Here is a 27,017-nt window from a genome sequence, read left to right as displayed (position 1 = left end):
TCTTTCTTTCTTTCTTTCTTTCTTTCTTTCTTTCTTTCTTTCTTTCTCCTTCCTTCCTCTCTTTTCTTTCTTTCTCTTTCTTTCTTTCTTTCTCTCTCTCTCCTTCCTTCCCTCCCTCTTTTCTCCCTTTCTCTTCCCTTTTTTCCCCTTCCCTCCCCTCCCCTCCCTCCCCTCCCCTCTCCTTCCCTTTCCATCTCATTTTGTCACCCAGGCTGGAGTACAGTGGCATGATCACGGCTTACTGCAGCCTCCATCTCCCGGGCTCAGGTGATCCCCCTGCCTCAGCCTCCCAAGTAGCTGGGACTGCAGGCACATGCCACCATGCCCAGCTAATATTGGTATTTTTTGTGAAGAAAAGTTTCACCACGTTGCCCAGGTTGGTCTCAAACTCCTGGGCTCAAGTGATCCGCTCACCTTGACCTCTTAAAATGTTGGGATTACAGGTATGAGCCCTCATGCCCAGCCCCTATTGCTCTAATTCTTAAGGTGACTAGGTATAAACTTTGCATGTGGGACAAAAACAAACTCCAAAATACCCGTATATCCCAAACCTAAAATCATAAAACATTAGCCCTGTAAGAAAACTAAAATTGTTTCCATTCTCTCAGTTTATAAAAGACATCAGTCATGGAGCTGGTGGTTGTCCTAAACAGGAGTTGGCTTTTGACTCCAGGTCCTCTTTCCTTTCTCCTCTAGTATTAGTCCTTCCAAAAACTGGACTATTACAGCTCTTTCTACTGATACACATATAACTCTTCCTGGGGATAGGTAGTACAACACTGTCCATTTTCCTCATTGATTTCCTAGTAAACTGGAAAATGAGGTGATCAAAAAAGATCTTCTTTCAGGGAATTTAACATCTTAATCACTATCTCAAAAGAAAATATTTTTCTTTGTAGTCTAATGTCAGAAGTAACCTTTTGTGATACACCCCAAAGGAAGCAATGAATGATCATATGATTGTGTATGTAGTTACTCTTTATCCTTTGAAGACTTTCTCATTTTTTGTATTTAGTAGTTATAATTGAATGACAGTGGTCATTTTTCAATTCATAAAAATTTATGCTGCTTTAAAAATCATTGGATTATTTTCTTGATGGAAAATACAATAACAGCATAGAGAGGAAAATCTAATCCTATTTTCTAGAAATAACTACTTAATGTTTTCATTTTGGCATTTTTTCTATGTATAGTAGTTCATATAGTGAAGCTATAGTTTTAGATTCTGTCTTTTCTTGATTAACATTATAGTATTTAGTAATGGATGCATTTTATATCATTGTGTGGATTAATTATAATGAAGAATGCTACAGTGAACACCCTTGCCTACATTTGCCTACATTTCTAGTTATTTTCTGATGACAGATTCCTAGAATTGGAGTTATTGATCATCAGCAAAACTATCTTCAGTCTTTTCTTGCCAAACCAACTTTGACCAAGTTGCTACTACTTCCATACTTGTACAAGTTGAATATGAGAGTATCTGTGTCTTTCAAGTCATGGATTTTATCATTGAATAAAATGCTGCTGATTTGGTACTGTAAATAGGCCTTTGTCTAATTCACATTTCTTTTTTCACTAGTGAAAAGTTCTGTGATATTAACTATTAATGTTTACGTTGTTTCTGTGAACTTTGCTTACTTTTATGCAGGAGGCTGTGTTTTTCTTACCAAATACTTTTCATATATTAAAAAATTGGCTGGGTGCGGTGGCTCACTGTAATCCCAGCACTTTGGGAGACCGAGGTAGGCAGATCACGAGGTCAGGAGATCGAGACCATCTTGGCTAACACAGTAAAACCCTGTCTCTATTAAAAATACAAAAATTAGCCTGGCGCGGTGGCGGACGCCTGTAGTCCCAGCTGCTCGCGCGGTTGAGGCAGGAGAATGGCGTGAACCCGGGAGGCGGAGCTTGCAGTGAGCTGGGATCGTGCCACTGCACTCCAGCCTGGGTGACAGAGCGAGACTCCATCTCAAAAAAAAAAAAATAAATAAATAAACTTTTTGCCATTTACAGTAAATCTTAAGCCATTTTGCTTGCTTTTTGATTTTATGGTTTTTGTCAGGGAGAACAGAAGTCTTTGTTTTTACACAACCTAGAGCTATACTTGGGGAGAATTATTTTTGTGTGCGTGAGTTCTTTGGCTAATGGTACACAGGGAAGAAATCCAAGCAAGAGGATTATGGAGGACCAAAACTCCTCTTTATAATTAACAAAGATCATGGGGTAGAGACCATTTCATGCAGACACAGTGATTTCACCTCTTTTCCCACTGCAATTGTTTGTCTCTTACTTCTGAAGATGGCTGATGTCACCCATTAAACTTATTTACTTGTTTTGCATATTTAACTTCTACACAGTTAAAGTTGCCCCTTTGGTCAATTCTTCTGTCCTATGGCATTTTCTTATGTCCTGATGCTTTCTTTTAAGGTATTATCCAAAGAGATGAGTCACCCATGGAAAAAGGGCTCTCTGGTCTACGAGGAAGGGACTTTGAGCTGTCTGACGTGTTTTATTTCTCCAAGAAGGGATTTGAAGCCATTGTGGAAGATGAAGTGACCCAGAGGTTTTCCTCAGAGGAGCTAGTGTCATGGAATCTCCTCACAAGAACCAATGTAAATTTCCAGTACATCAGTCTGCGGCTCACTATGGTGTGGGTGCTGGGCGTCATAGTGCGCTATTGTGTCCTACTGCCTCTGAGGTAAGTCACGTGCCTGGTAATTTGATGATACCCTTTACTCAGCTTTCTTTTTGAATCATGTACATAATGGCCACATAAGTGTTCTGTGGTGCTTATTCCACGCATTTCTACATAGGAAATGCCACCAAACATGACCTCTGCAGGCATGTATTAAGTATCCATTTTCCTTTCACAATTTTTCCCCAAATGAAGTTGTATATTCAGAATCCAGCGTGTATCTTAGAATCTGGATCCACTTTGCTATTAGAGTCCGGGCTAACTTGAGGATGGAGAGAAAAGGGAAGAAGAAGAAAGAAGAAGAAGAAGAAAGAAGAAGAAAGAAGAAGAAGGAAGGAGAAGAAGGATAAGAAGAAAGAAGAAGAAGAAGGAAGAAGAAAGAAGAAGAAAAGAAGAAAGAAGAAAGAAGAAGAAGAGGAAGAGGAAGAAGAAGAAGAAGAGATCATTAACAGTTTCATATTCACTAGAGCATCAAACAAACTGTAAGAGCTGACCAGAACCCACTGCCTTTCTTTGCCAGCCCATTGCACTTCATAATTGCATAAGAGAGAAAAAATTCTTGAGTGTGGTTACATGTGGGAGACAGCCATTTAGAAGTGTGAGTTTGTTCCATCTAATTCATTGTGATCTTCCATCTAATTCATTGTGATCACGGACTTCTCTTATTAAAGGGTCCCCACCTGGGTCCCCTTCTGCTTCTGAGCTTGAGTGCCACCTGCTGAGAAGGCAGTGTGAAGCCTAGTTTATGGAAAGCACGATGTGGAATGTGAGTAGAAGGCACTGCGTGGTGGGATGAAGCTGTAAGTGGCTGAGGTCTGATTAGCATGGTGGTAGCAGTAGTAGGCATGTATACCAGCCACAACATTATTGTTGATCATCTTGCTTCATTTCCCTGGACATGGGCTTGGCATCCTCTCAGCAGAGCTTTCCAGGCAGTGGCTACCTGCCAATTAAACTTGGCACATGAGTTGAAATCTTTTTACCACCCCCAGGGTGGCCTATGCTTGCCTCATTCAGATTTACTACCAGAGAAAGTATTGCTTAACTACAGGCAAATGTAGATTTCTAAGAAATTATTTCTTTTTTTTGCCCATATTGCTAGTTCAGACATTGGGGCATAGTATGTCTTTTGGGAATCATTTCAGCTGTGATAATGAAGCAAAATTCAAGGTTTCACATACACTTTTGCTTGAACCTTAAACTAGTGCCCCCAAAGTGGGGTTCATGTACTCTGGAAGTGTACAAGACTATCCATTGGCATACAGGAAGGAAATATTAGAGTTCTTATTTATTAAAAGCTTCTGTTCTGGCTGGACGCAATGGCTCACGCCTGTAATCCCAGCATTTTGGGAGGCCGAGGCGGGTGGATCACGAGATTAAGAGATCGAGACCATCCTGGCCAACATGGTGAAACCTCGTCTCTGTGAAAAATACAAAAATTAGCTGGGTGTGGTGGTGCACACCTGTAGTCCCAGCTACATGGGAGGCTGAGGCAGAGAATTCCTTGAACCCAGGAGTCAGAGGTTGCGGTGATCCAAGATCACGTCACTACACTCCAGCCTGGGTGACAGAGCAAGACTCTTGTCTCAAAAAGAAAAAGAAATTTGGCCGGGCATAGTGGCTCATGCCTGTAATCCCAGCCCTTTGGGAGGCCGAGGTGGGTAGATAAGTTGAGGTCAGGAGATCGTATCAACCTGGCCAACGTGGTGAAACTCCATCTTTACTAAAAATACAAAAGTTAGTCAGGTGTGGTGGCATGTGCCTGTAGTCCCAGCTACTTGGGAGGCTGAGGCAGGAGAAATCACTTGAACCCGCGAGGCGGAGGTTGCAGTGAGATACTGTATTCCAGCCTGGGTGACAGAGTGAGGTGAGGCTCCATTTCAAAAACAAAAACAAAAACAAAAAAATACACGAAGCTTTAGTCAAGTTTAATATATGGATTGGTTCATAGCCAAGGTAACCTGAAGGAAGAATGAGGAATTCTACAGCACAGTACTTGAGATGCCCTTGTTTGTTATTGGGCAGCTTTCACCGTCCTGTGGGGGCCCAGAAAATGCTGTTATGATTCCCTTATCTACTAAACAAATGCTCACAAAATAGGTAAGTGACTTAAAATATTTTTGCAAAGAAACTGATTTAAGATAATAAAGCAATGTAAACATTTATCACTTCTTGGCCTTTGGGCTAAGATCAAGTGCAGTGATATAAGCATCTAAGAACAAAAAGAAAATGCAGAGTTAAGACTCCTACTCTTAGTAGATACTTTTCAGTGTGGAAGAATTGCTTTGTAAATGCTTCTTAAAAGAAGCACCTACTACAAAATGAGCTTTTCAAAAACCAGATTGTATTAATATAGATTGTGGTGATGGTTGCACAACTCTGTGAATATGCCAAAAACTATTGAATTGCATACTTTATTTTATTTATTTATTTTTATAACGAGATAGAGTCTCACTCCATCACTCAGGCTGGAGTGCAGTGGCGCAATCTTGGGTCACTGCAACCTCTGCCCCCTGAGTTCAAGCGGTTCTTATGCCTCAGCCTCTTCAGTAGCTGGAATTACAGGCGTGTGCCTCCGGGCCTGGCTAATTTTTGTATTTTTAATAGAGATGGGGTTTCGCCATGTCAGCCAGGCTGATCTCAAACTCCTGACCTGAAGTGATCCACCTGCCTTGGCCTCCCAAAGTGCCAGGGGGATCTTATTACAGGTATGAGCCACAGTGCCTGAACTGAATTGTACATTTTTATGGGGTGAATTGTATGGCATGTGAATTGTATCTCAATAAAGCTCTTAAAATACAGACTGTGGCTGAAAACTTATGTCATCTATGAGAACTCTTAACATTGGCTCACTTAAACTGGGATACATAATGTTCTGGCCTATTAATCTAGCAAATAAAAAGTTTGAGTAGTTTTGAACCCAATTGTTGAACATGTTAAAATGAAAGTCCTTCTGAATTAATGGACAGGAACAAGTGATTCTCCTTGGGGCAAGATGGCAAAACATTATTTTAAAAGTTTTGCATAATTGTTGATGAGATTAAACAATAATTTAGTTATTGCATCAGTAACTGACAAGAAAAAAGAACCTGACCTTCAAATTGCTAATGTCAAATCTTTAACAAGATTTAACACCTTATTTAACAAGGTATTTATAGGAAAGCATATTCCAAAAGCTTTCTTTTCGCTCAGAATAGTAATAATATTACTTATACTTATTAGCTATAGTAATAGATCATGCTATTAAATTATAATTATACAATTGATAATAACATTGTCATATACAATTGATAATTATAATAAAATTAATAATATATATTTATTAATGTATTACTATATTATCCTATTTTGAGTGAGGACAAATTGCAACATTAATATAATTTCAAAATACTGTATTTTTTCATAAAAATATTTATTTTTTTATATTCTTTATGTTTCCAGATGTTTTATAATGTACATTATATCAGTACAGCATATGCACATTGTTCTTAAACATATTGGGGTACATGTTCAGATATGTTAGTGATGGAGTATTTCTCCAACTGGGTTGAGACTGCTGCCTTTTACACTGTTTCTTTTTTTTTTTTTCTTCTTCTCTTTTTTTGAGACAGTCTCGCTTTGTTGCCCAGGCTGAAGTGCGGTGGCACGATCTTGGCTCGCTGCAACCCGTGCCTCCTGGGTTCAAGCGATTCTCGTTACACAGATGTGCCACTATGCCTGCCTCATTTTTGTATTTTTAATAGAGACAGGGTTCACCATGTTGGCCAGGCTGGTCTCCAACTCCTCACCTCAAGTGATCCGCTCCCCTGGGCCTCCCAAACTGCTGGGATTATAGCCGTGAGACACCGCTTATTTCTTTTGTTTTAAATAATGTTAAACTGCTATGTTAAATAATAATAATCTCCTGAGAGACAGAATAACATAATGCTTATGAAAATGAATTCTGGAGCCAGACTCCCTGGGTTCAAGTCCTGGCTCTGCTGCTTATTGTCTGTGTAACTTTGGGTAAGTTATTTAGCCTTTCTATGCTCCAATTTTTTCATCTGTAGAATGGGGATAATGATAATATTATTGCCTCATAGAGTCTTGGGGATGATTAAATGTGTTAAACATAAAAGGTACTTAGAATATTGCCTGGCATATAGTGTTAGCTATTGCTTTATCATCATCTAATGTATAACCTAGAACTGGTAAGACAAACAATTTTATGCTCCAACTATCTGATCAGGAGGTAAAGCAGTAAATGAGCTTCACCCTGGAGAGGGTTACTGTTCCTGACCCTTGACCTTAGGCCGCCATTGTAGCTTCCCCAAACACACAGGATCCTTCTGATACTGCAGTGGTGGTCCCCTTCAGTCTTCTTACTGAATACGTCACGCATTCAGCAAAATGTGTATGCTCTTCTGGGAACAGGAAGACATAGGTGGCCCTCTGGTTTGATTTGAGAGAACAATGAGATAATCTAAAGTTTCTGCTTTCTTCATTTGACAAAGATGATTTAAAGAATCTTATTAGTAAAATGTGATTAAACTATTGATTTTTCCTCTCTTTTAACTAAATCCTATTTATTTTGAAAGATTTTAAGTCTGAACTTTCCTTTTTGAATAATTCTATTTACATTTCTAGAAATTACTGCTTTCCTTTTGAAGTCATTGGATGTATATTAAAAGCACTTTTCAAAAAGAAGGCAATGTCTCTATGGAGGTTAGAGATACTGTCAGTCACCTTGTTTGCTGACTTCTGAGTTATCTTGAACCATGTAAAAGGACAACAGTTAGATTTGCATTAAAAGATGTCTACATGGTGATATATTTTGGTATTCTTATTATTAAAGCACCTTTAAATATATTCCCTTCACTAGCCCTCTTAACCCTTTGATGATTATATAGATTTAACTTGATAGTTTTGTGAAAATTTCCAGGCCTTCTCAATGCATATACAGACTTGTTACACGTGTGCTTGTTGTTATTTTGCAGATGGCATCATATTCTGTACTTTATTCTGAAACTTACTTTCCTTTTTGTCTCTCAAAATGCATCGTGGAACATTCTTCCGTGTTGGATCTATGTAGATTTACCCAGTTATTTTAGTGGCTGCATCATATTTCATCATGTGGATACTCTAAAACTTATTTACAATTTTGTTATTTATGAACTTTTTGGTTACTTCCCTACTATGTTTCAAAGTCTTATATGACCCTTTCTTTTCTTTTTCAGGGTTACCTTGGCTTTCATTGGGATCAGTTTGCTGGTTATAGGAACTACACTGGTTGGGCAGCTGCCAGACAGCAGGTGAAATGTTCCCTTCCATCCAGCCATATGTAGGACTGTTTTTACTCTTAGCTGTGTCCACAAAGAGAATATTTGTTTGATTCCTATGTATTGCATTATTATTATTATTATTTTTGAGATGGAGTCTCGCACTGTCGCCCGAGCTGGAGTGCAGTGGTGCGATCTCGGCTCACTGCAACCTCCGCCTCCCAGGTTCAAGAGATTCTCCTGCCTCAGCCTCCTGAGTAGCTGGGATTACAGTAGCCCACCACCATGCCCAGCTAATTTTTTGTATTTTTAGTAGAGATAGCGTTTCACCATGTTGGCCAGGGGGATCTCAAACTCCTGACCTTGTGATTTGCCTGCCTTGGCCTCCCAAAGTGCTGGGATTACAGGTGTGAGCCACTGCGCCCGGCCGTATTGCATTAAATTTATGTTCTCTACTCATTTATTAGAATCCTGCTCACTTACTTCATCTTCATAGTCTTTCTTTGATTTTTTGTCATACTTCCATATTAATTGAAAGAAGTTTTTTCAAAGGAGAATTGAAGAAAGAAAATGAACTGAGTTACGTAAGAGAGTCTTATATATTGGCAATCTCATAAGATGAAGATGAAAGAAGCTTCAGTTTATCTTTTTCAGGAACTTGTCATAATAGCCTAGTGGTTTTGAGCTACTTTTCATCAGAGTTATGTCCAGTTCTTTTGGTAGACTTTTATGATCTAATACTAAATGCACCAGTGAGACTATAAGAATTGAACTGTACTGGTTCACCAGAATAGAATGCAGTACGCTGTTGTGAAAAAGCATATTAAAACTTTCATTATACTGTTTCTTAAGAGTGCCCAGAATGGCACAGTAAAATGTTTCTATTTCCTTCAGCCTCAAAAACTGGCTGAGTGAACTGGTCCATCTGACTTGCTGCCGGATCTGTGTGCGATCCCTCTCTGGTACCATTCATTATCATAACAAGTGAGTATCTGCTGCCAACGTGCCTGTATTTTTCTAGGTCAATTCAGCATGAGATTGACAAGGAAGCACTGGAAGTGGGTGGGAAGAAGTGGGTGGAGTCAGAGTGCTTCCAATATGTTCATCTCTAATTCTCAGGGTGGCACAGGCATAATGCACAAAAACACTAAATAGCAGTGTTTGCAGAAAGAATATAATAATAAACATGTAGTTGTGCTCAATAATTGGGCATTTATGGTGTGCAGGCCAGACCCTATGTTTCTTATAGCTCATCCCTATGAGATAGGCACTGTTAACTCATTTTAAAGGAGAAGAAATGTAAGCTTTGGGATTTGTTGTTTAGGGTCACAATGAATAAGCAATGGAATCAGGTTTTGAACAAGGACTGTCTGATTTTAAAAACAATGAAGTTGACAGGTCTGTAGTGTGGTGGAAATAGGACTAGATGTGGAGTCTGGAAATGTGGTCTCTAGTCTTAGTCCTGCTACTTCTAAAATTCCATAATTGAGCCTTAAAACAAAATTCTGCTTTTCTCTCCCAGAATTGTAGAGAATGAAGGTAGCAAAGGAAAGTAATTAGCTAAGTGAAAGTGATTTTGAGTGCATTTGAACTACTTTTCTATTATCTCAATTTTTTTAGATTTAGCATCACTGTTTTAAAAGTTCTAAGCCAAGCATCTCTTTTTTACTGGTTTGGTCTTTCTTTCTCATTTGTAGAAGAGAAACATTTTGCCATTTGGCTTTACCATGTGGTACCAACATAAAAGACCCTTTAAACATTTTAAATTATATGATCTTGCAATTGGACTATGAGTTTTAAAGTGAAGAGTAAAAGAAAATACTCTGGCAGAGGTGCAGTCAGAAGAAACACCTGTAGAAAAGGCACACTTATTACATAAAGAGGAGTTCCTAACTTCTTATAGAATTGCTTCTAATTTTAAAGAAAATGTGCTAAATAATTGTGTATTTGGTTCTCTTTCTTCTCTGTATAGGCCCAAACAAAACTACTTTGCTTTATTGGTATCAAATGCTGGTTTCACTCTAGGGTAGAGATCCACAAACTGAACGGGAAGCCTATAGGCCAAATCTGGCCCACCATCTGTTTTCTGTAAACAACGTTTTATTGGAACACAGCTGTGCTCATTCACAGCCATGGCTGCTTTTGTGTCACAACAGCAGAGTCAAGTAATTGTGACAGGCATTGTCTGGCTTGTAAAGCTTAAAGTATTTACTATCTGGCCCTTGATAAGAAAAGTTTGCCAACCTCTGCTATAGAAGGATAGGAGGGAGGAAACTATGGTGAATTTTCTGCATGGATTACCATGAAACCACTAAAAGTGATGTATATGAAGATAAAAATAATATGAAAATGTTTCAGATTAAATAAGTGAAAGCTATGTATTATCAATGTTAAAATCATGGGCCCCCTACCACACTCTCATCATACTGCCTAGAGATCACCTTTTAAAGATGGGCCCATGTACCTCCAAACTTAATTTTTAAAAATATACTTAAAAAAGACCAGGCACTGTGCTCATGCCTGTGATCCCAGCACTTTGGGAGGCCGAGTAGGGCAGATCACTTGAGGTCAAGAGCTCGAGACGAGCCTGGCCCACATGGCGAAACCCTATCTCTGCTAAAAATATAAAAATTAGCCAGGCTTGATGGCACATACCTTAATTCCAACTACTTGGGAGGCTGAGGCAGGAGAATTGCTTGAAGCCCTGGAGGCGGAGGTTGCAGTGAGCCAGGATTGTACCACTGCACTCCAGCCTGGGCCACAGAGTGAGACTCCATCTCAAAAAAAAAAAAAAAAAAAATATATATATATATATATATATATATACACACACACACACACACAAACACACACACATACACACACACACTTAAAAAATAAGGTGACTATTTACATGCTGTGGCTATTTTAGAAGACTTTGAATTTTCCATTGTTTGTAATTGCAGGCAGTACAGACCCCAGAAGGGAGGCATTTGTGTTGCCAACCATACTTCCCCAATTGATGTTTTAATCTTGACAACGGATGGATGTTATGCTATGGTAAGAGCAGCTCATTGATATTTCAAGTAGTTGCATGTTTTATGGATTGATCAAAGTTTTTATTTTGGCACAAATTAGCAAGTTGGTTTTATGTTAGAAGTGTGGCTGCGTTATACTATTGTAGCTATATAAGTTATTTGTAATATATTTACATGAGGAATATGTAGTGCAAGAAAAGGAAGGAAAATAGCCATTATATTTAAGATGGTAAAAATTTAACTTACCGAAATGCAGACATTCTTGAGCTTGATAGGACCTTGTAAAGTTGATTCCATTTTCCTTGTAAAATCCCTGCCAGTGTTTAATAATGTTTGCAACATTAAATTCTTTCTTTTTACAGTTGTACATATCCCCCAGTCACCCAATTAGTTCTTTCTTCCTTCAGGGACTTATATGCAATTAAAAGAAATCTGGCTTTTTAAGGAGGATCTAGCAAGAAAGGCAAATATTTATATCAGGTTGTCTTTCTCAGTCCTTGCCCGTAGCCCAAAAAGAGAAGAAAACGAAACAAAACCCAAGAACAAACTACAAAGCCCACAGTAAAACTGTATACCTCTGAATAGCCTTTCATGGGGATGAATACAGGAATCATATTCTGGCATTTTTTTTTTTCAAATCTGTGTTTTCTGTTGCCCTTGCAAATTTGTCAAGACTTCCTGCATCTCCTTTCTGTGTCAGGTAAATTCTGCAGGATAATTGAAGCTGCATGGTGGTTAAATGTGCCTTCAGTTGGTGTTTGCCTGGACAAGGGTCCTAGAGGATCACCTTCTCGTGTTTTCATGGTGGTGGGTTGGGCTTCAGGGAGAGTAGATGGATTTTATTTCACTTACCAGTTCCAGGGATTGATAGTCATGGTCTGGTGTGTTTTTCTGAGAAGGCATTTGAAGGGAGCCATTCTTGATTAAATGTCACTGCAAGTAGGAGGGTGGAGAGTATTGGCACATGTGCAGGTATTTGACTCTGCATGGGTTACACAATCATTAAGGGAATTTTGAAGGCCTTTGCAAAAATTTCTACTTATTGCCATGTGTTTAATCTGTCTAAAATACATGGTCAGATATATAACTCTTGGACACTACATTTTAACACATTATTAAATTTCTCTAAATACTGAGCTCTTTCGGAATCCAAGGAAGCGTTAGCCACCTTTATGAAAAGACTTATGGGAATTGGTAATTCTTAATCTTTTCTTAGGTTAGGAATTAGTTGATAATTATGTACCTTTTTAAAGAAAAAACTAACATATATCTGCATCGTACAAACACAATTTTATGTATAATTTCAAGATGTTTATGGGTCTCCCTGAAGACCGTTCAAGGATCCTCATGTTAACAGCCTGGATAGATCCCCCAGCACAATTCTCAGTGTATATAATAATCCTTGTATTTATGTGGACAAGCACTTTCATGCATTATATTTGACCTTCCCTGTAATCCAATCAGGTTAGGTCTGAGATTTTATTATAGATGAGGAAGCAAAGGCTTAGGCAACCAATCTGACTATCAAAGTTGATTTTGTGCTGCTATAACAGAATACCACAGACTGTAACTTATAATGAACAGAAACTTATTGGCTCACAGTTCTGGAGGCTGGGGGAAGTCCAATATCAGGGTGCCAGCATCTGGCCATAGTCTTCTTGCTGAGTCCTCACATGGTATAAGGCAGAAGGGCCAAAAGCCCAAGAAAGCAAACCCACTCCCAGAGCCATTTTGTAAGGGCATTAATCCATTCATGAGGAGAGCACCCTCATAGCCTCAGTATCTCCCGTTATGCCCCACCTCCCAAAACTGTTGCAAACCATAACACTCCTTGGTCATGGTTTTGTGTTTTAGAAATCATATTCCTCCTGTATTCTGGTCAACAAAGAGTTGAGTATAACCCATTTGTGACCAAGGACCTCAGAACTTTGTTGCCATTTTTCTTACTTTTGGATCGTGTATAACTGCAATTGCAATATATTAGTCAAAATTTAGAAAAGCATAGTAACTGCAGACTGTCCAATGGGTTGAGTGTAGAAAACTAAAGCTGACTGAATTTAAATTGGAGGTGGCGCAAGGCAGATGTGGGATGATATGGTGCCGTTAGCCTCCAGACATCAAAATTGGCCTCTTTTGACTAAATATGAACTCTGTATCTGAAGAACATCAAAGATCTCTTCTCAGTGACTCTCCTTTTATTAAAAGAAATCTATTGTTTAATTGACAAATAAAAATTATATATATTTATAGTATACAACAAATGTTTTGATAGATGTATACATTGTAGAATGGCTAAATCAAGCTAATTAACATATCCATTACCTCACTCAGTCACTTTTCTAGTCTTTTTTTTCCTTCTAGACAAAGACCTCTACTTTTTTAAATTTAGAAATATTTTCAAGCTTACAGAAAAGTTGTAATAATAAGAAAATCACAGTAGAGCACCCTTATGCCCGTTATCCACATTTACCTATTGGCAACATTGTGCCTCATTTGCTTTGTCATTTGCTTTCTCAGGTACTGGGAAAAGCTGTCTTGTTCTGTCTCTCCCTATAAAAATGTGGGTAAAATGTTTGTATTTTTAATATATTTATTTTTAAAATTTCTTTTTTTTTTTTTGAGACAGCACCTCACTCTGTTGCCCAGGCTGGAGTGCAGTGATGTGATCTTGGCTCACTGCGACCTCCGTCTCCCAGGTTCAAGTGATTCTCCTGCCTTAGCCTCCCTAGTAGCTGGGATTACAGGTACCCACCACTATACCCAGTTAATTTTTGTATTTTTAGTAGAGACAGGGTTTCACCAGGTGGACCAGGCTGATCTCAAACTCTTGACTTCAGGTGATCTGCCCACCTTGGCCTCCCAAAGTGCTGGGATTACAGGTGTGAACCACTGCACTTTTTTTTTTTTTGAGACATAGTCTTGCTGTGTCATTCAGGCTAGAGTGCAGTGGCGTGATCTCGGTTTACTGCAACCTCCACCTCCCAGGTTCAAGTGATTCTCCTGCCTCAGCCTCCCAAGTAGCTGGGATTACAGGCACCCACCACCACATCCAGCTAATTTTTGTAGTTTTTAGTAGAGATGGGGTTTCACCATGTTGGCCAAGCTGGCCTTGAACTCCTGACCTCAAGTAATCCACCTACCTCAGCCTCCCAAAGTGCTGGGAATACAGGTGTGAGCCACCACGTCTGGCCTATATTTACTATTTATTTCTAATATTTACATTGGAAATCTGAATACATCCAACTCTTAAGGTTCTTTCTTGCTTTCCTTCAATTCATATTTGTATCTCACTTTTTCATAGTGAAAATCCTGTTTCCCAAAAATATCAATATGTTTACTAACTTTCTCAATTCTATAATACATCTAAAATTATTTCAGAATTGCTTCACTACTACAAACAAAAATCTAGCAAAAAGAGTTCAGAATGTTTTGCAGTTCTTAAAACATCATCCAAGATGGAGAGGGTATGTGGTCAGACACTGTCTGTTTAAGTTTCTTGGATGTTTCCCCCTTCTTTTAATGCTGTTCTTTTATTCACTTAAAATACAACTGGGTTCATTTGCTTCAGTTTGCTTTAGTTTGTCATTTGTTCCTTACTGATTTACTTTTATTTATTTTTTGAGTATGTAGGGTATCAATATGTTTCCAAATGTCAAAACAAAGCAGAAAAGGTATACTTATTGAAGTGCTGCTACCTTCCATGTTCATTCCATCCCATTCCTTCCTACTCTTGTAGGTTCATTGACTTTGGTATTTCTTTTTGTAGAGATAAACACATGTATGTGTATTATTTCCGCTTTAGTCTTATACAAAAGGTAGCATACTGTATTTGTTCTTTTGTCTTTTTCATTTAACAATATCTCCTGGAAGTTACTCTTTATCAGTCATAGAGATCAACCTTGCTGTGTTCCCAGCTGCATAGTACTCCATTATTTGTATGTACCATTGTCTATTTATCTAATTTCTTATATTTGGACATTTAGGTAGTTTCTAATATTTTGCCATAACAAGTAATGCTGTAGTTAATAGCCTTGTGCATATATATTTTCATTTTGTTGGAAGTTTATCTTCAGAATAAATTTCTAGGAGAAGAATTATTGAAATGAAAGATGAATGTATATGCAATTTTGTAGATGTCGCCAAATTTTCTTCCATTTGTATTGTAATCTGCTCCCTTCCCCCAGGCAATGTATGAAAGTTATCCATAGCCTTATGTCAGAATGTATTGTCAAGCTTTTAAATCTTTGTCAGTGTGATGGGTTTGAAATGGTATTTCAGTGTAGTTTTAATTTGCATTTCTCTAATCTTGACCAAGTTGAAAAACCTCTAGTTAGAGGATTGCTAGCACAAGAACATAACTTAAAATTCAAAGGTGCTACTAAAGAATACCTTTTTGCTTACATTTGACCTTTCAGACTCTTTGATCAGACTAAGAACTCCAGTCCATAGAAGGCCAATCTTTTCTTTGAGTGGAGAATAGAAATTTGTTGGTACTTAAAAAACTTTCTTTGGACAACTGTGCCTTTTACATTTTTTCCCTTTCTTATGGTACTTCCAGGTTGGCCAGGTTCATGGCGGCTTGATGGGAATTATTCAGAGAGCTATGGTCAAGGCTTGTCCTCATGTCTGGTTTGAACGCTCAGAAATGAAGGATCGACATCTGGTTACTAAGAGGTAAGCAGTGAAATTACTCAGAGTTCACTGGAGTAGCATAAAAGCTGATAAATCTTGGCCTTCCTACCAAAGAGGGTGGAGCAGCACTGAGTCTCAAAACTAAAACAGAGCTCTGTTTGCAGTTGAATTTTTCTGGCAAATCACCTGTCTTAGCCACATTTATTATTATTATTATTATTATTATTATTATTATACTTTAAGTTCTAGGCTACATGTGCACAACGTGCAGATTTGTTACATATGTATACATGTGCCATGTTGGTGTGCTGCACCTGTTAACTCATCATTTACTTTAGGTATATCTCCTACTGCTATCCCTCCCCCTCTCCCCTACTCCACAACAGGCCCTAGTGTGTGATGTTCCCCACCCTGTGTCCAAGTGTTCTCATTGTTCAATTCCCACCTATGAGTGAGAACATGTGGTGTTTGGTTTTCTGTCCTTGTGATAGTGTGCTCAGAATGATGGTTTCTAGCTTCATCCGTGTCCCTACAAAGGACATGAACTCATCATTTTTTATGGCTGCATAGTATTCTGTGGTGTATATGTGTCACATTTTCTTAATCCAGTCTATCATTGATGGACATTTGGGTTGGTTCCAAGTCTTTGCTATTGTGAATAGTGCCGCAATAAACATACGCGTGCATGTGTCTTTATAGCAGCATGATTTATAATCCTTTGAGTGTATACCCAGTAATGGGACGGCTGGAGAGAAGAGCTGGGAATATAGTGTTGGCTGCAGGCAGTACAGGACCTAAGCCTGGAAGAACGTCAGTCTTTCTCAGCTTCATGGTGTGCAAATGGAAAGTTCAACCTGAATCGTTTAAGGATTGTCTTGTACTTAGTGGCCACAATGCAGATAAGTCCAGCAACCCAATATTCCCATTTTTCAGATGAGGAAACCTAAGTACATGGAAAAGAGCACAAAGCTCATGACACAGAGTCTCCAGAGTCCATGTCACATGACTGTCTAGTACTCTTTTTTAAGAATAGGCGAAGACACTGAAAATCACTTACTTTGGTCCAGGCATGTTGGCTCATGCCTGTAATCCCAGCACTTGGGGAGGTTGAGGCGGGTGGATTGCTTGAGCTCGGGAGTTCGAGACCAGCCTGGGCAACATGGTGAAATGCAATCTCTACAAAAAGTAAAAAAACTTAGCTGGGTGTAGTGATGCACATCTGTGGTCCCAGCTACTTGGGAAGGTGAGGAGGGCGGATTGCTTAAGCTCAAGGGGTGGAGGTTGCAGTGAGCCGAGATCATGAGCCTGTACTCCATCCAGCCTGGATGAAAGAGTGAGACCCCATCTCAAAAAAAAAAAATCACTTACTTTGAAATTTGAGAAATTACAATCGTGCAGATCTTCTTATACTTTTTTAGAAAGGAAACAACTTCAAATTTATTTCTTTTACCTATATCTCAATTCTTTTCTCCTTATTGCTTCACAATTGTGCCAGTAAAGTGCAAAGAATATCAAAAAGGACATCCACCTCTCTCTTTAAAAAGGCAAAATTTTGATCCTTTATTTTTTTCATAGACTAAAAGAACATATTGCTGATAAGAAGAAATTACCCATATTAATTTTTCCTGAAGGTAAGAATGGGCCTGCCTACTGAGCTATAGAGTTGATAACAATAAACCACCAAAAATGTGTGAGGAACAGAATTGCTATGGAATTGGCAACCTTAGCCCAGATCTCTGCTCTTACAGGAATGGGATGTCATTCTCTGAGCTATTAATTCCTTGCTTTCTTTTGAAATTTGATAGAAGTCATGTTACCTTTTTAATTCAAAAGTCATTTCTGGGTAGTGAACCGAGAGCAGAATTGTCCATGATTTTAAGGGTTGCATGTATTGAAATTATCACCTGTTGAAAAGAAGTTGTACCCATAGGCCCATAGAGTGTTCAGTAGAAAAGTAAAAGCTTGTTGTTAAACCTGCTTAGTTAGAACTATTGGGTTACTACTTTGGCAGGGTTTGGTTTATGATATGGTAGTACAGTGCCTGTAATTTTGATATTTTAAATTACTTTATATCAAAATAATTTCTTTTAAAATTTATTTTTAAAATGACTCCCTTTAAAAATATTCATGCTCCTACCGTCACCCCCTTGCAGGAACTTGCATCAACAATACTTCAGTCATGATGTTTAAAAAGGGGAGCTTTGAAATCGGAGGAACCATACATCCAGTTGCAATTAAGGTAAAACAGATACCATAATAAGAATAATAATAATTATTATAAAGATATTGTATTGGTAATTTTATTTTGGTAGCATTTTTAAACTTAAAATTTGCAAGAACGAAGAACACCAGTTTTTGAATGCACCAGTCCTCTGCACTTTGCCTCCTCTGCTTTCTCATGCGCTCACTCTCTATCTGTAGATAGATGTATACTGGGTGACTCTCTGTGCCAGGCGCTGTATTTGCTCACAGTATTAAGTGAAACAGTTGCTGTTCCTGCTTTCATCAGCCTTCTAGTTAAGTGTGGAGACAGATATTTAATAGTCACATAAATAACTTGTTGCTGCACTCTGTGGTTCTATTTAGAAAAGTAGTCAGCTCTAGTCAGACATGTTAGCTGGCCTGGTTTACTTTTTTTTTTTTTTTAATCAATTCTATCAAGTGAAATAACTTCTCTTTTTCCTAGAGTCTGATAAAGCTGTTTGGCCTACCACATTTAAAACATTGGGCACGGATGAGAAACCACCCTTAGTTCATAAGTGGGATGTATTTTCTTTTCTGTTTTCTCAGTATAACCCTCAGTTTGGTGATGCATTTTGGAACAGTAGTAAGTACAACATGGTGAGCTACCTGCTTCGAATGATGACCAGCTGGGCCATCGTCTGTGATGTGTGGTACATGCCCGCGATGACCAGAGAGGTAGTCCTTAGCTAACACTTTATCTCATCAGTTAGAGGCAAGGAGACCTTCACCTGAAAACCTGGGTGTCTCCCTTCTCCATGTCATGCTTTTCTGCTTTCTCAGCAAATGAGTCATTTTTTAAATAATGTATTTAGCTCACTTTAAATCAAACCATTTTATATTTAGAGATTCTTTTCCATGTTGGTTTTACAATTGCTCTTGGTTTATTGAACCTACAGATATTATCTTGGGTAAGACTAATAAAGAGTGTGATAAATATATGCACATGGTAAAAAATTAAACAATATAGCACTGCATTTTCTTGATAGAACAAATGATTGATTAAGAATAGAAAGCATTTGAGCTGAAATATGAATCTTATATTTTAAAACAAATACAAATGATTATGAGACGGTATTAAAAACTCGATAAACTAAGATGTTCTTGTAATTTTTTTTTTTTTTTTTTTTTTAACCAGGAAGGAGAAGATGCAGTCCAGTTTGCTAACAGGGTTAAGTCTGCTATTGCTATACAGGGAGGCCTGACTGAACTTCCCTGGTAAGAGATCTTTCAGAAGTACTATCACTTTTTTTTTTTTTTTTTGAGAGAATGCCTCACTCTTTTACCCAGGCTGAAGTGCAGTGCATGATCATAGTTCACTGTAGCCTCGACTGCCTGAGCTCAAGGGATCCTTCCATCTCAGCCTCCCGAGTAGCTGGGACTACAAGTGCTTGTCACCATGCCCAGCTATTTTAAAATTTTTTGTAGAGATGGGGTGTCCCTGTGTTGCTCAGGCTGGTCTCAAACTCCTGGGCTTGAACTCCTGCCTGAGCCTCCCAAAATGCGGGGATTACAGTCATGAGCTACTGTTCCTGGCCTTTTTTTTTTTTTTTAAACTAAAAAATGTCACTGGTAATAATGTCATTTATCATTCTAGTTAGTTATAGATTTAGCTGAAAGTAATAGTGGTTTATACATAACAATGGCTTAAGTAAGATAGAAGTTTATTTCTCACTTAAACATAACCAGTCAAGGCTGGTAACAGCTCAATCTGTATTGCTTTACTCTCCCCAATTTGTGCTTCTCTTATGGTCCAAGATGGCTGTTCCAACTCTACTCAGCATGTGTAGCAAATGGCTATGAGGAAGGAATTTTTAAAAGGATACACCCATCTCTAAGAGCACAAGCTGAGAGTTGTATATCCCACTTATACTTATATCCATTGGCTAGTACTCAAGTCATGTGATAACACCTAGCTGCAAAGGAAGCTGGGGAACGTAGTCATTATTCTGGGTGGTCATGTGCCTATCTCACATTTAGGGTTCTTTTTCTGAAGAAGAAAGGGAGAATGGATTTGTGAGTAGGGCAGACATTGGGAGGCAAGGGGCTACTTACAGACTCATTCATATTTAACTCTAGCTATAACTATATAATAAGAAAATTGAACAACTTGAAAGAAGGGAAATAAGTGAAGTATTTTAGTTATGGATCACTATGGTTTTGTTTGAAGAAGATTGAACATAGGTGAATGTATTAGTCTGCTTGGGCTGCCAGACAAAATACAGTAGTCCCCTGGGATAATGGGGGATATGTTCCAACAGCCCTAGTAAATTCCTAATACGATAGTACAAATCCTATATAGACTATGTTTTTTTCTTTATGTACATAGCTATGATAAAGCTTAATTTATAAATTAGTCATAGTAAAAGATTAACAATAACAACTAATAAAATAGAACAATTATAATAATACACTGACTAATAAAAGTTTTGTGAATGTGGTCTCTCTCTTTCTCAAAATATCTTAATATTTTCCCAGGTTGACTGTGGGTAACTGAAACCATGGAAAGCAAAATCTTGGATAAGGGGGGAGTTACTGTACCACAGACTGGGTGGCTTAAACAACAGAACTTTGTTTTCCCACACTTCTAAAGGCTGGAAGTTTGAGATTAGGGTACATTATGGTCAGTTTTTGATAAGGGCTCTCTTCTTGTGTTGCAGATAGCTGCATTCTCCTGTGTGCTTACATGATCTCTTCTTTGTGCAGGCGTGAAGAGACAGAGTGCATGTTCTCTAGTGTTTCTTTTTATAAGGGCACTAAACTCATCTAACCCTAATTACCTCCCAAAGGATCCATCTGCAAATAGCACCACATTGGTAGTTAGGGAATTTTTGGGGGGATAAAAACATTCAGCCTATATCAGTGAAGGTTAACTATACCTACATTATAGTGGGAGGTTGAATTATTATTATTATTATTATTATTATTATTATTATTATTTGAGATGGAGTCCTCTCTGTCACCCAGGCTGGAGTGCAGTGGTGCAATCTGGGCTCACTGCAACTTCTGCCTCCTGGGTTCAAGCAATTCTCCTGCCTCAGCCTCCTGAGTAGCTGGGACTACAGGTGTGCACCACCATGCCCAGATAATTTTTTTTGTATTATTAGTAGAGATGGAGTTTCACTATGTTGTCGAGGCTGCTCTCGAACTCCTGACCTCAGGTGATCAGCCTCAGCCTCCCAGAGTGCTAGGATTACAGGCATGAGCTCCCTGTCCTGGCGACTGGATTCTTATTTTACATACAGGGTGTTAAATTTGCAGTCTGTCACAAAACAGTCTGTACTTCAAGTTCTATGCAGTAAATAAAGTTCCTGCTGTCTTTTTTGGTGTTTGAAAAACACTTTGCATGAAAAGTTTATTTGAGGCAATTGTAGCAATGTTTCTAGGCGGAGGATTTGGCCATCTGAGTTAGGCTGTCAGCCAGGAAACCAAGGACCCTCCTGAACCAGCAGAGGATGGTTTAAGGTGTCTGCCTCTAGAAGAAGGGCTGGCTAGATATTATACAGTAAGCATTCACTTCACATCATTGATAGGTTCTTGTGGGCTGTGACTTTAAGCAAAATGACTTTATAGTAGGTTCTTGAATAAATAACATCATTTTGTTCAATGTACTTTCTTTATAATGTTGATGAGAAAAAATACTGGGTTTTGTTATAAATCATTTTGTTTAAAGTTACAGTTTCTAAGAACCTATCAATGGTGTTCAGGGAGGACTTACTGTACTCCGTTATGCAACGGCAGGGAGTATCACTAAAATATTTATCCATTCACATAGCGTGAATACAACTAATTGTGTCCAGGTAAACCAGTTTCTGATATCCATTATGCAAATTAACAAACCACTAATGTCTACAGTGAAAACTCATTTCTAAAATTTGTTATGCAAGGACCTGGTGCAGTGGCTCATGCTTTGGGAGGCTGAGTTGGGTAGATCACCTGAGTTTAAGAATTTGAGACCAGCCTGGGCAACATGGCGAAACCCTGTCTCTACAAAAAGAATACAAAAATTAGCTGAGCGCCGTGGCGCACACCTGTAGTCCCAGCTACTCGGGAGGCTGAGGCCTGAGAATCCTTGAACCCAAGAGGTTGAGGCTGCAGTGAGCTGAGATCGCGCCGCTGCACGGCAGCCTGGGTTACAGAGCGAGACCCTGTCTCAAAAATAAATAAATTAATTAATTAATTAAATTTGTTATGCTAATTAACAAAGCTTGAGAAATCGATGGGCAATAAAGATAAAGATAGCTGAAGCCATTAGTGGCATCTCTGAAAGGCAGCCTTCTGATTAAATGCTGGCTGACCACCCTGGAGTATGAGTTCTTGACTAAAAGGGTATATGACTTGAGTTCCATACACCCTGGAGTATGAAACTGACTAGTCCTAAGGCATAGGTTAGGACTAAACATTTCTGTTACACTATCTACACTGGAATATGTTAAACTAAATGACAGAATTACAGCATCATAAAACTATATAAAACGACCTTGGTCCACAAATGTCTATAACCCATGGTCATATGTGCAGCTGGGTTCCTTTTCCTTGTTCAGTTTTTAAAACTCTTTACACACCCTTTATCTTACCTGACACTCAGCCCTCCTGCTTCTACCCTGAAGTCAGTGTCTGTAGTCTCAGACACAGAGGAAAGGAAGAAAGCCTTGAGAGGCAAGAACCACCTAGGGGAGTCAGCTAAGTACAGACTCTCCATCAGAGTGGCTGAACTAAATCTGTCAAAAATGATCCTCAGAATCGTCCAATTTCCTTTTATCAGGCCATATGCAATTATACGATAAAATTACTTTTGATTACCTAGCCTCTTAAAGAAAAGAAAGTGGCCTCATTGCCTTTCTAGATACATTTGTCATGTACCTATTGGATATGAATTAACATATCTAGATTTTTTTTTTCATAGATTGAGTGAAAATATAATTTTATGATCTTAAACTGGCTCTTACATATGGCTGCTTCTTTCCTTAAGAACTAAGACCTGCTGCCATTGCAAAGGGGAATTGGGTAAAATTTTGAAGTCTCTAGGGGTGGCAAGTCACAGTTTAAGTGCTTAGGGCAGCATGAGGTTTATTGGGTGCTTGGGAAGGAGAATTGTACAAAATGATGTCAGATTGCTCAAGACTTAAATTTTTGCCTGTTCTGGGCTTGGATCTTGTGAAAGGAGAAAGGCCTTTTTTATTTCTTTAGTTGCCTTAGTTCTCACTATTCAGAATTCAGGTAAGTGCTGTTAAAAGAAGAAGCTCATTTGGATAAAAGAGGCTTATGTGGACAATTCTGTGGACCTAACAACAAATTATCATCTTGTTTCATGAAAACTTCCCACAACTGACCCCCCGGATGATTTGTGGATCACAGTCTGTTTTTAAGTTGAGGACTTATTGCTGCGTCTTAGATTTGACTCTAGAAGCCAGAACACTGCATTGGTCTCAAGCAGGTGTCTCTATGGAGGTCAAGTTCTGTCCTCATGGCATTGAGTTCACTGGCTAACCTATGATCATTCATCATCATTAGAAAGCATTTGGTAAACATGCATGCTTAACTAGGTTAAAATTAAACAGTCAGAGTATAAAGTAAGCAAGTTCTCAGCCCATGCTCTCCTAGCAGTTAAAATCTAAAACATTAGATTAGGAGCCAGATAGTGACCTATGGTAGTCCAAACTACTCCCAGCAACTCCTTTGTTTCTTTGTGTGTAATCCAAAGAAGGAAAAGCCTGCAGAGTTCTTATACCCAGGCAGGCACCCTGGAGAGAGTTCAAAGATTTACAGGTTCTGAATGAAGGAATGCTGTTTACATAGGCACTTCTGGTTGAATGCAACTTGTGATTTTGTTGTTTGTTTTATTCTGAGTCTGTTTTGGAATATAAAAGATTATAAATGCTGGAAATACAGTGTTTTGAATGAAAATACAACTTGTTAAACATAGATAGGGTTATATTTGAACAATGATTTATCTTTTCTGAATGATCATTTATCTTTAAGAAATTTACCCACACATATACAGTATACCCTTACCGTTTCTTCTGTGCATATTTTAAATTTTCCTATGGTTTTCCAGTAAGACATAGGTAGATGAAAAACTAGTATTTTGTTTTCCTTAAGGAACAATATAGAGAAATAATCCTAGTTTTAATAATCCTTGTTTCAGTCCAATTTTTGGTTTTTTTGAGACGAAGTTTCACTCTTGTTGCCCAGGCTGGAGTGCAATGGCATGATCTCGGTTCACCACAACCTCCGCCTCCCAGATTCAAGCGATTCTCCTGCCTCAGCCTCCCAGGTAGCTGGGATTACAGGCATGCACCACCATGCCCAGCTAATTTTGTATTTTCAGTAGAGACAGGGTTTCACCATGTTAACCAGACTGGTCTCGAACTCCTGATCTCAGGTGATCCATCCACCTCAGCCTCCCAAAGTGCTGGGATTACAGATGTGAGCCACTGCACCTGGCCAATCCAAATATTTAATACACCACCCCTTAACTTCTAAAGAAACTGAGTTGGAGATATTGTTGCTTATTTTAACCAAACATCAGAGAGATTGTTGCTTCCTCAAAGCAATGTATATTTGGCAAGTGGCAGGGCAGAGACTGAAATCTGGGTCTTCCTGTTTCCAAATCCAGTGTTCTTTCCCTTATTTCATCCCAGCTGCCTAAGCGTCATGGCATCATGCAGCATGTTATTATTAAGTTAACTCTTTTAAATCACCGCTGTAAAGTATCTTTTGTGTATTTGTCTTTCTGTTCGCAGGGATGGAGGACTAAAGAGAGCAAAGGTGAAGGACACCCTCAAGGAAGAGCAGCAGAAAAATTACAGCAAGATGATTGTGGGCAATGGATCTCTCAGCTAAGAGGACAGCTGACAGCCTTTAGATCTAGAACTAGCCCTTAGAAATGGAATGGCTTTGTTTTTTGTTTTGTTTTTATGATTGTTAATCTTTTCTACAGAATGATTGTCTCTACCTCTTTATGCCAGAGGCAGAACCTACAGGTGCCCTTTTTGGCTTTTGTTGTTGTTGTAACATTAGCCCCATGGATTGTAAGGTGGTTTACTGAGTTCAGACAGATTCTGCTTTGATAAAATGATGGCGTCACTGTTGACTGAATGAAATATTTGTATAGAAAAAAGTGCTTATAAAATGTGTTTGGAACTCATCGATAGGGCAATTCTCCAAAAATGCCCAAACTCTCTTTTTATAATTAGCCTTGCCACTTTCTTCAGTCACTTAAATGGTGAGATTACACATCAGTGCAAGATGACCATTATGGTTATGGTCTACTGCAAGGTTGAAAGGAAAAATGGAGGATTGTATTTAGGAAAAGGGACAACTTTGTGGCCACCTGCTCTGAAAGTCAAAAGGAAACATAAATTCCTATTAGTATGTTGGAAGAGAAATACTATTTTTCTTTTTCACAGGAGTTCTCTGGCCCTGTGAACTCCACCTTGAGCAATGTCACAGATTACAGTTATTTTGCAGGTGAATTAAGCTTCACCAAAGAAAAGTGAGTCAAAGTTAATGTGTATGTGCATTTATATGTAGGCAGCTCATAGAGCACATTTTAGCCAGCAACTGGTAACAAAGAGCTTAGTTTTCCTTGTTTGAATGCTGTAGATCTATACCTAGTACCCCTCCCATCTACTGATTTGTTTGTTTTTGTAACCAAACACATTTTCAGATAGAAGGAGCCTTAAAAAAAAAAAAAAATCACATTGAGTAACTTCAGTATGAATGAATGAGAGTGTGTGGAGCTACCCCTCACCCTCCAACCCTTTGTGGTTTTATTCCCTAATTTTCCCAGTCTCTTAAACAGAAAAAATGACTGATATAATTACCTTTTGGAAACTGAGCCTTAATTTTTTTTAGAGGGAGAAATAAGTTTTCCCCAACTCACACAGCATAAGCAATGTTTGACAGCAATATAATGCCGTTGTAAACTCCTGAGGGTATTGTATCTGTTCTGGTAACCATGTACAGAATGTAAAACTGTCTTATGAATATAAATAAATTCTATATTTCTAAATGTGTATTGCATTATTCCTCCCTCCCTTCCCCCCTTTTCTGGTTTTGAGTAAGTTAACTTCTTTTCTGTTACAAACAAGAGTTTTTTGTTTTTCATTTCAGTGACATAGTTAGATTTTATTGGACTGGAACAAATGGGAAATAAGAACATGAGTCACTGACTCTCTCCCCGCTTCCCCCGCTTAAATCTTATTTTTTAGTCTGGTTATTTGGACTCTGGCCCTGTGAACTCCACCTTGAGCAATGTCACAGATTACAGTTATTTTGCAGGTGAATTAAGGCAATTATATCTAACTAGGTAGGCCTAGCCTAGCACTATCAGTTTATACTCTTATCTATCTAGCTAGTTGGATTTCATCCCAAAAGAGAACTTGCAAATAGGTTACTCTCATGGCCATCCACCTCTCTGTTCTCACTCTCCCTACTTTCCCTTTGTTGTTTGGTGAAATTTTGCCCCACAAACTCTATTAGGAGAGATCTTGACTGAAAATTAGCAAATCCAAATATGTATGTTGGGTGACTTTTTGTCTTATTTTTTCTCAGAAAAAGGAGTGCCTTTAAAAAAAAATTATATGTTAATTATGGCATGAATTAATAAATCTATTTCATCAGCCCAGTTCTCAGAAAAGTGTATCTTTCTAAGAGCACTGTAAAAATAGCGATGCTATCATGTATTCACTAGATAACCTAATAGTGTCTCTATCTGAATTTTTGTCTTGTAGGTCTGATTTACACAACTAGTTTTCGGGTTGCTTGAGGAATTGCCATGTTGTTGAAACTATGTTTTTGGAAAGCTGATATTGCTCAGATTCAGTGTATGCTCCTTAGAACTCCTTTTACATTTGCTTTCCTTAATATTATTCCATACCCACTTTAGAGATACTGTGTCCAGAGTTTAGTATTCCTGAGTCTTCCCTAATTGTAAGGCAATATGAAGGGAAGGCAGGATTTGGTAGAAAAATCTCATCAGATAAGCTGAGCTTTCATTGAACCCTTGCATACATTCATTAATTGAGCCTCAGGTTGCCCTATTTTTATTTCAATTCTTTGTCCTGGGGTCATATTTATAGACAGCAGGTTCTAGGAATGCCAAGGATTTCTAAAATATGCCACATTCTGGGACTGGATGAGCAGCCGTGTGTGAAACAGTAAATA

General features: G+C 38.5%; 1 protein-coding gene across 6 annotated transcripts in view; it reads left to right on the top strand.

The window, feature by feature from the left end:
* Positions 1-25,863, top strand: part of GPAT3 (glycerol-3-phosphate acyltransferase 3) — a 103,582-nt gene extending 77,719 nt beyond the window's left edge. For 4 of the 6 annotated variants that reach the window (XM_023222537.1, XM_023222540.2, XM_023222538.1 and 1 more), the window contains exons 4-13: positions 2,431-2,701; positions 7,915-7,989; positions 8,851-8,940; positions 10,902-10,995; positions 15,532-15,647; positions 17,181-17,236; positions 17,759-17,844; positions 18,396-18,524; positions 18,985-19,064; positions 24,593-25,149. In XM_023222537.1, the coding sequence (XP_023078305.1) occupies positions 2,431-2,701; positions 7,915-7,989; positions 8,851-8,940; positions 10,902-10,995; positions 15,532-15,647; positions 17,181-17,236; positions 17,759-17,844; positions 18,396-18,524; positions 18,985-19,064; positions 24,593-24,692 (1,097 nt within the window). In that variant the 3' untranslated portion in view covers positions 24,693-25,149. Of the gene's footprint in view, positions 1-2,430; positions 2,702-7,914; positions 7,990-8,850; positions 8,941-10,901; positions 10,996-15,531; positions 15,648-17,180; positions 17,237-17,758; positions 17,845-18,395; positions 18,525-18,984; positions 19,065-24,592 lie in introns of all 6 variants that reach the window. The other 2 variants (XM_023222541.1, XM_023222542.1) reach the window with 2 other exon arrangements.
* The last annotated feature ends 1,154 nt before the right edge of the window (positions 25,864-27,017 follow it).

This window comes from Piliocolobus tephrosceles, chromosome 3 (genome assembly GCF_002776525.5).
Source record: "Piliocolobus tephrosceles isolate RC106 chromosome 3, ASM277652v3, whole genome shotgun sequence".
Taxonomy (NCBI): Eukaryota; Metazoa; Chordata; class Mammalia; order Primates; family Cercopithecidae; genus Piliocolobus; species Piliocolobus tephrosceles.
The sequence above is the reverse complement of the archived record's forward strand: the minus strand, read 5'-3'. Positions and strand labels throughout refer to the sequence as shown.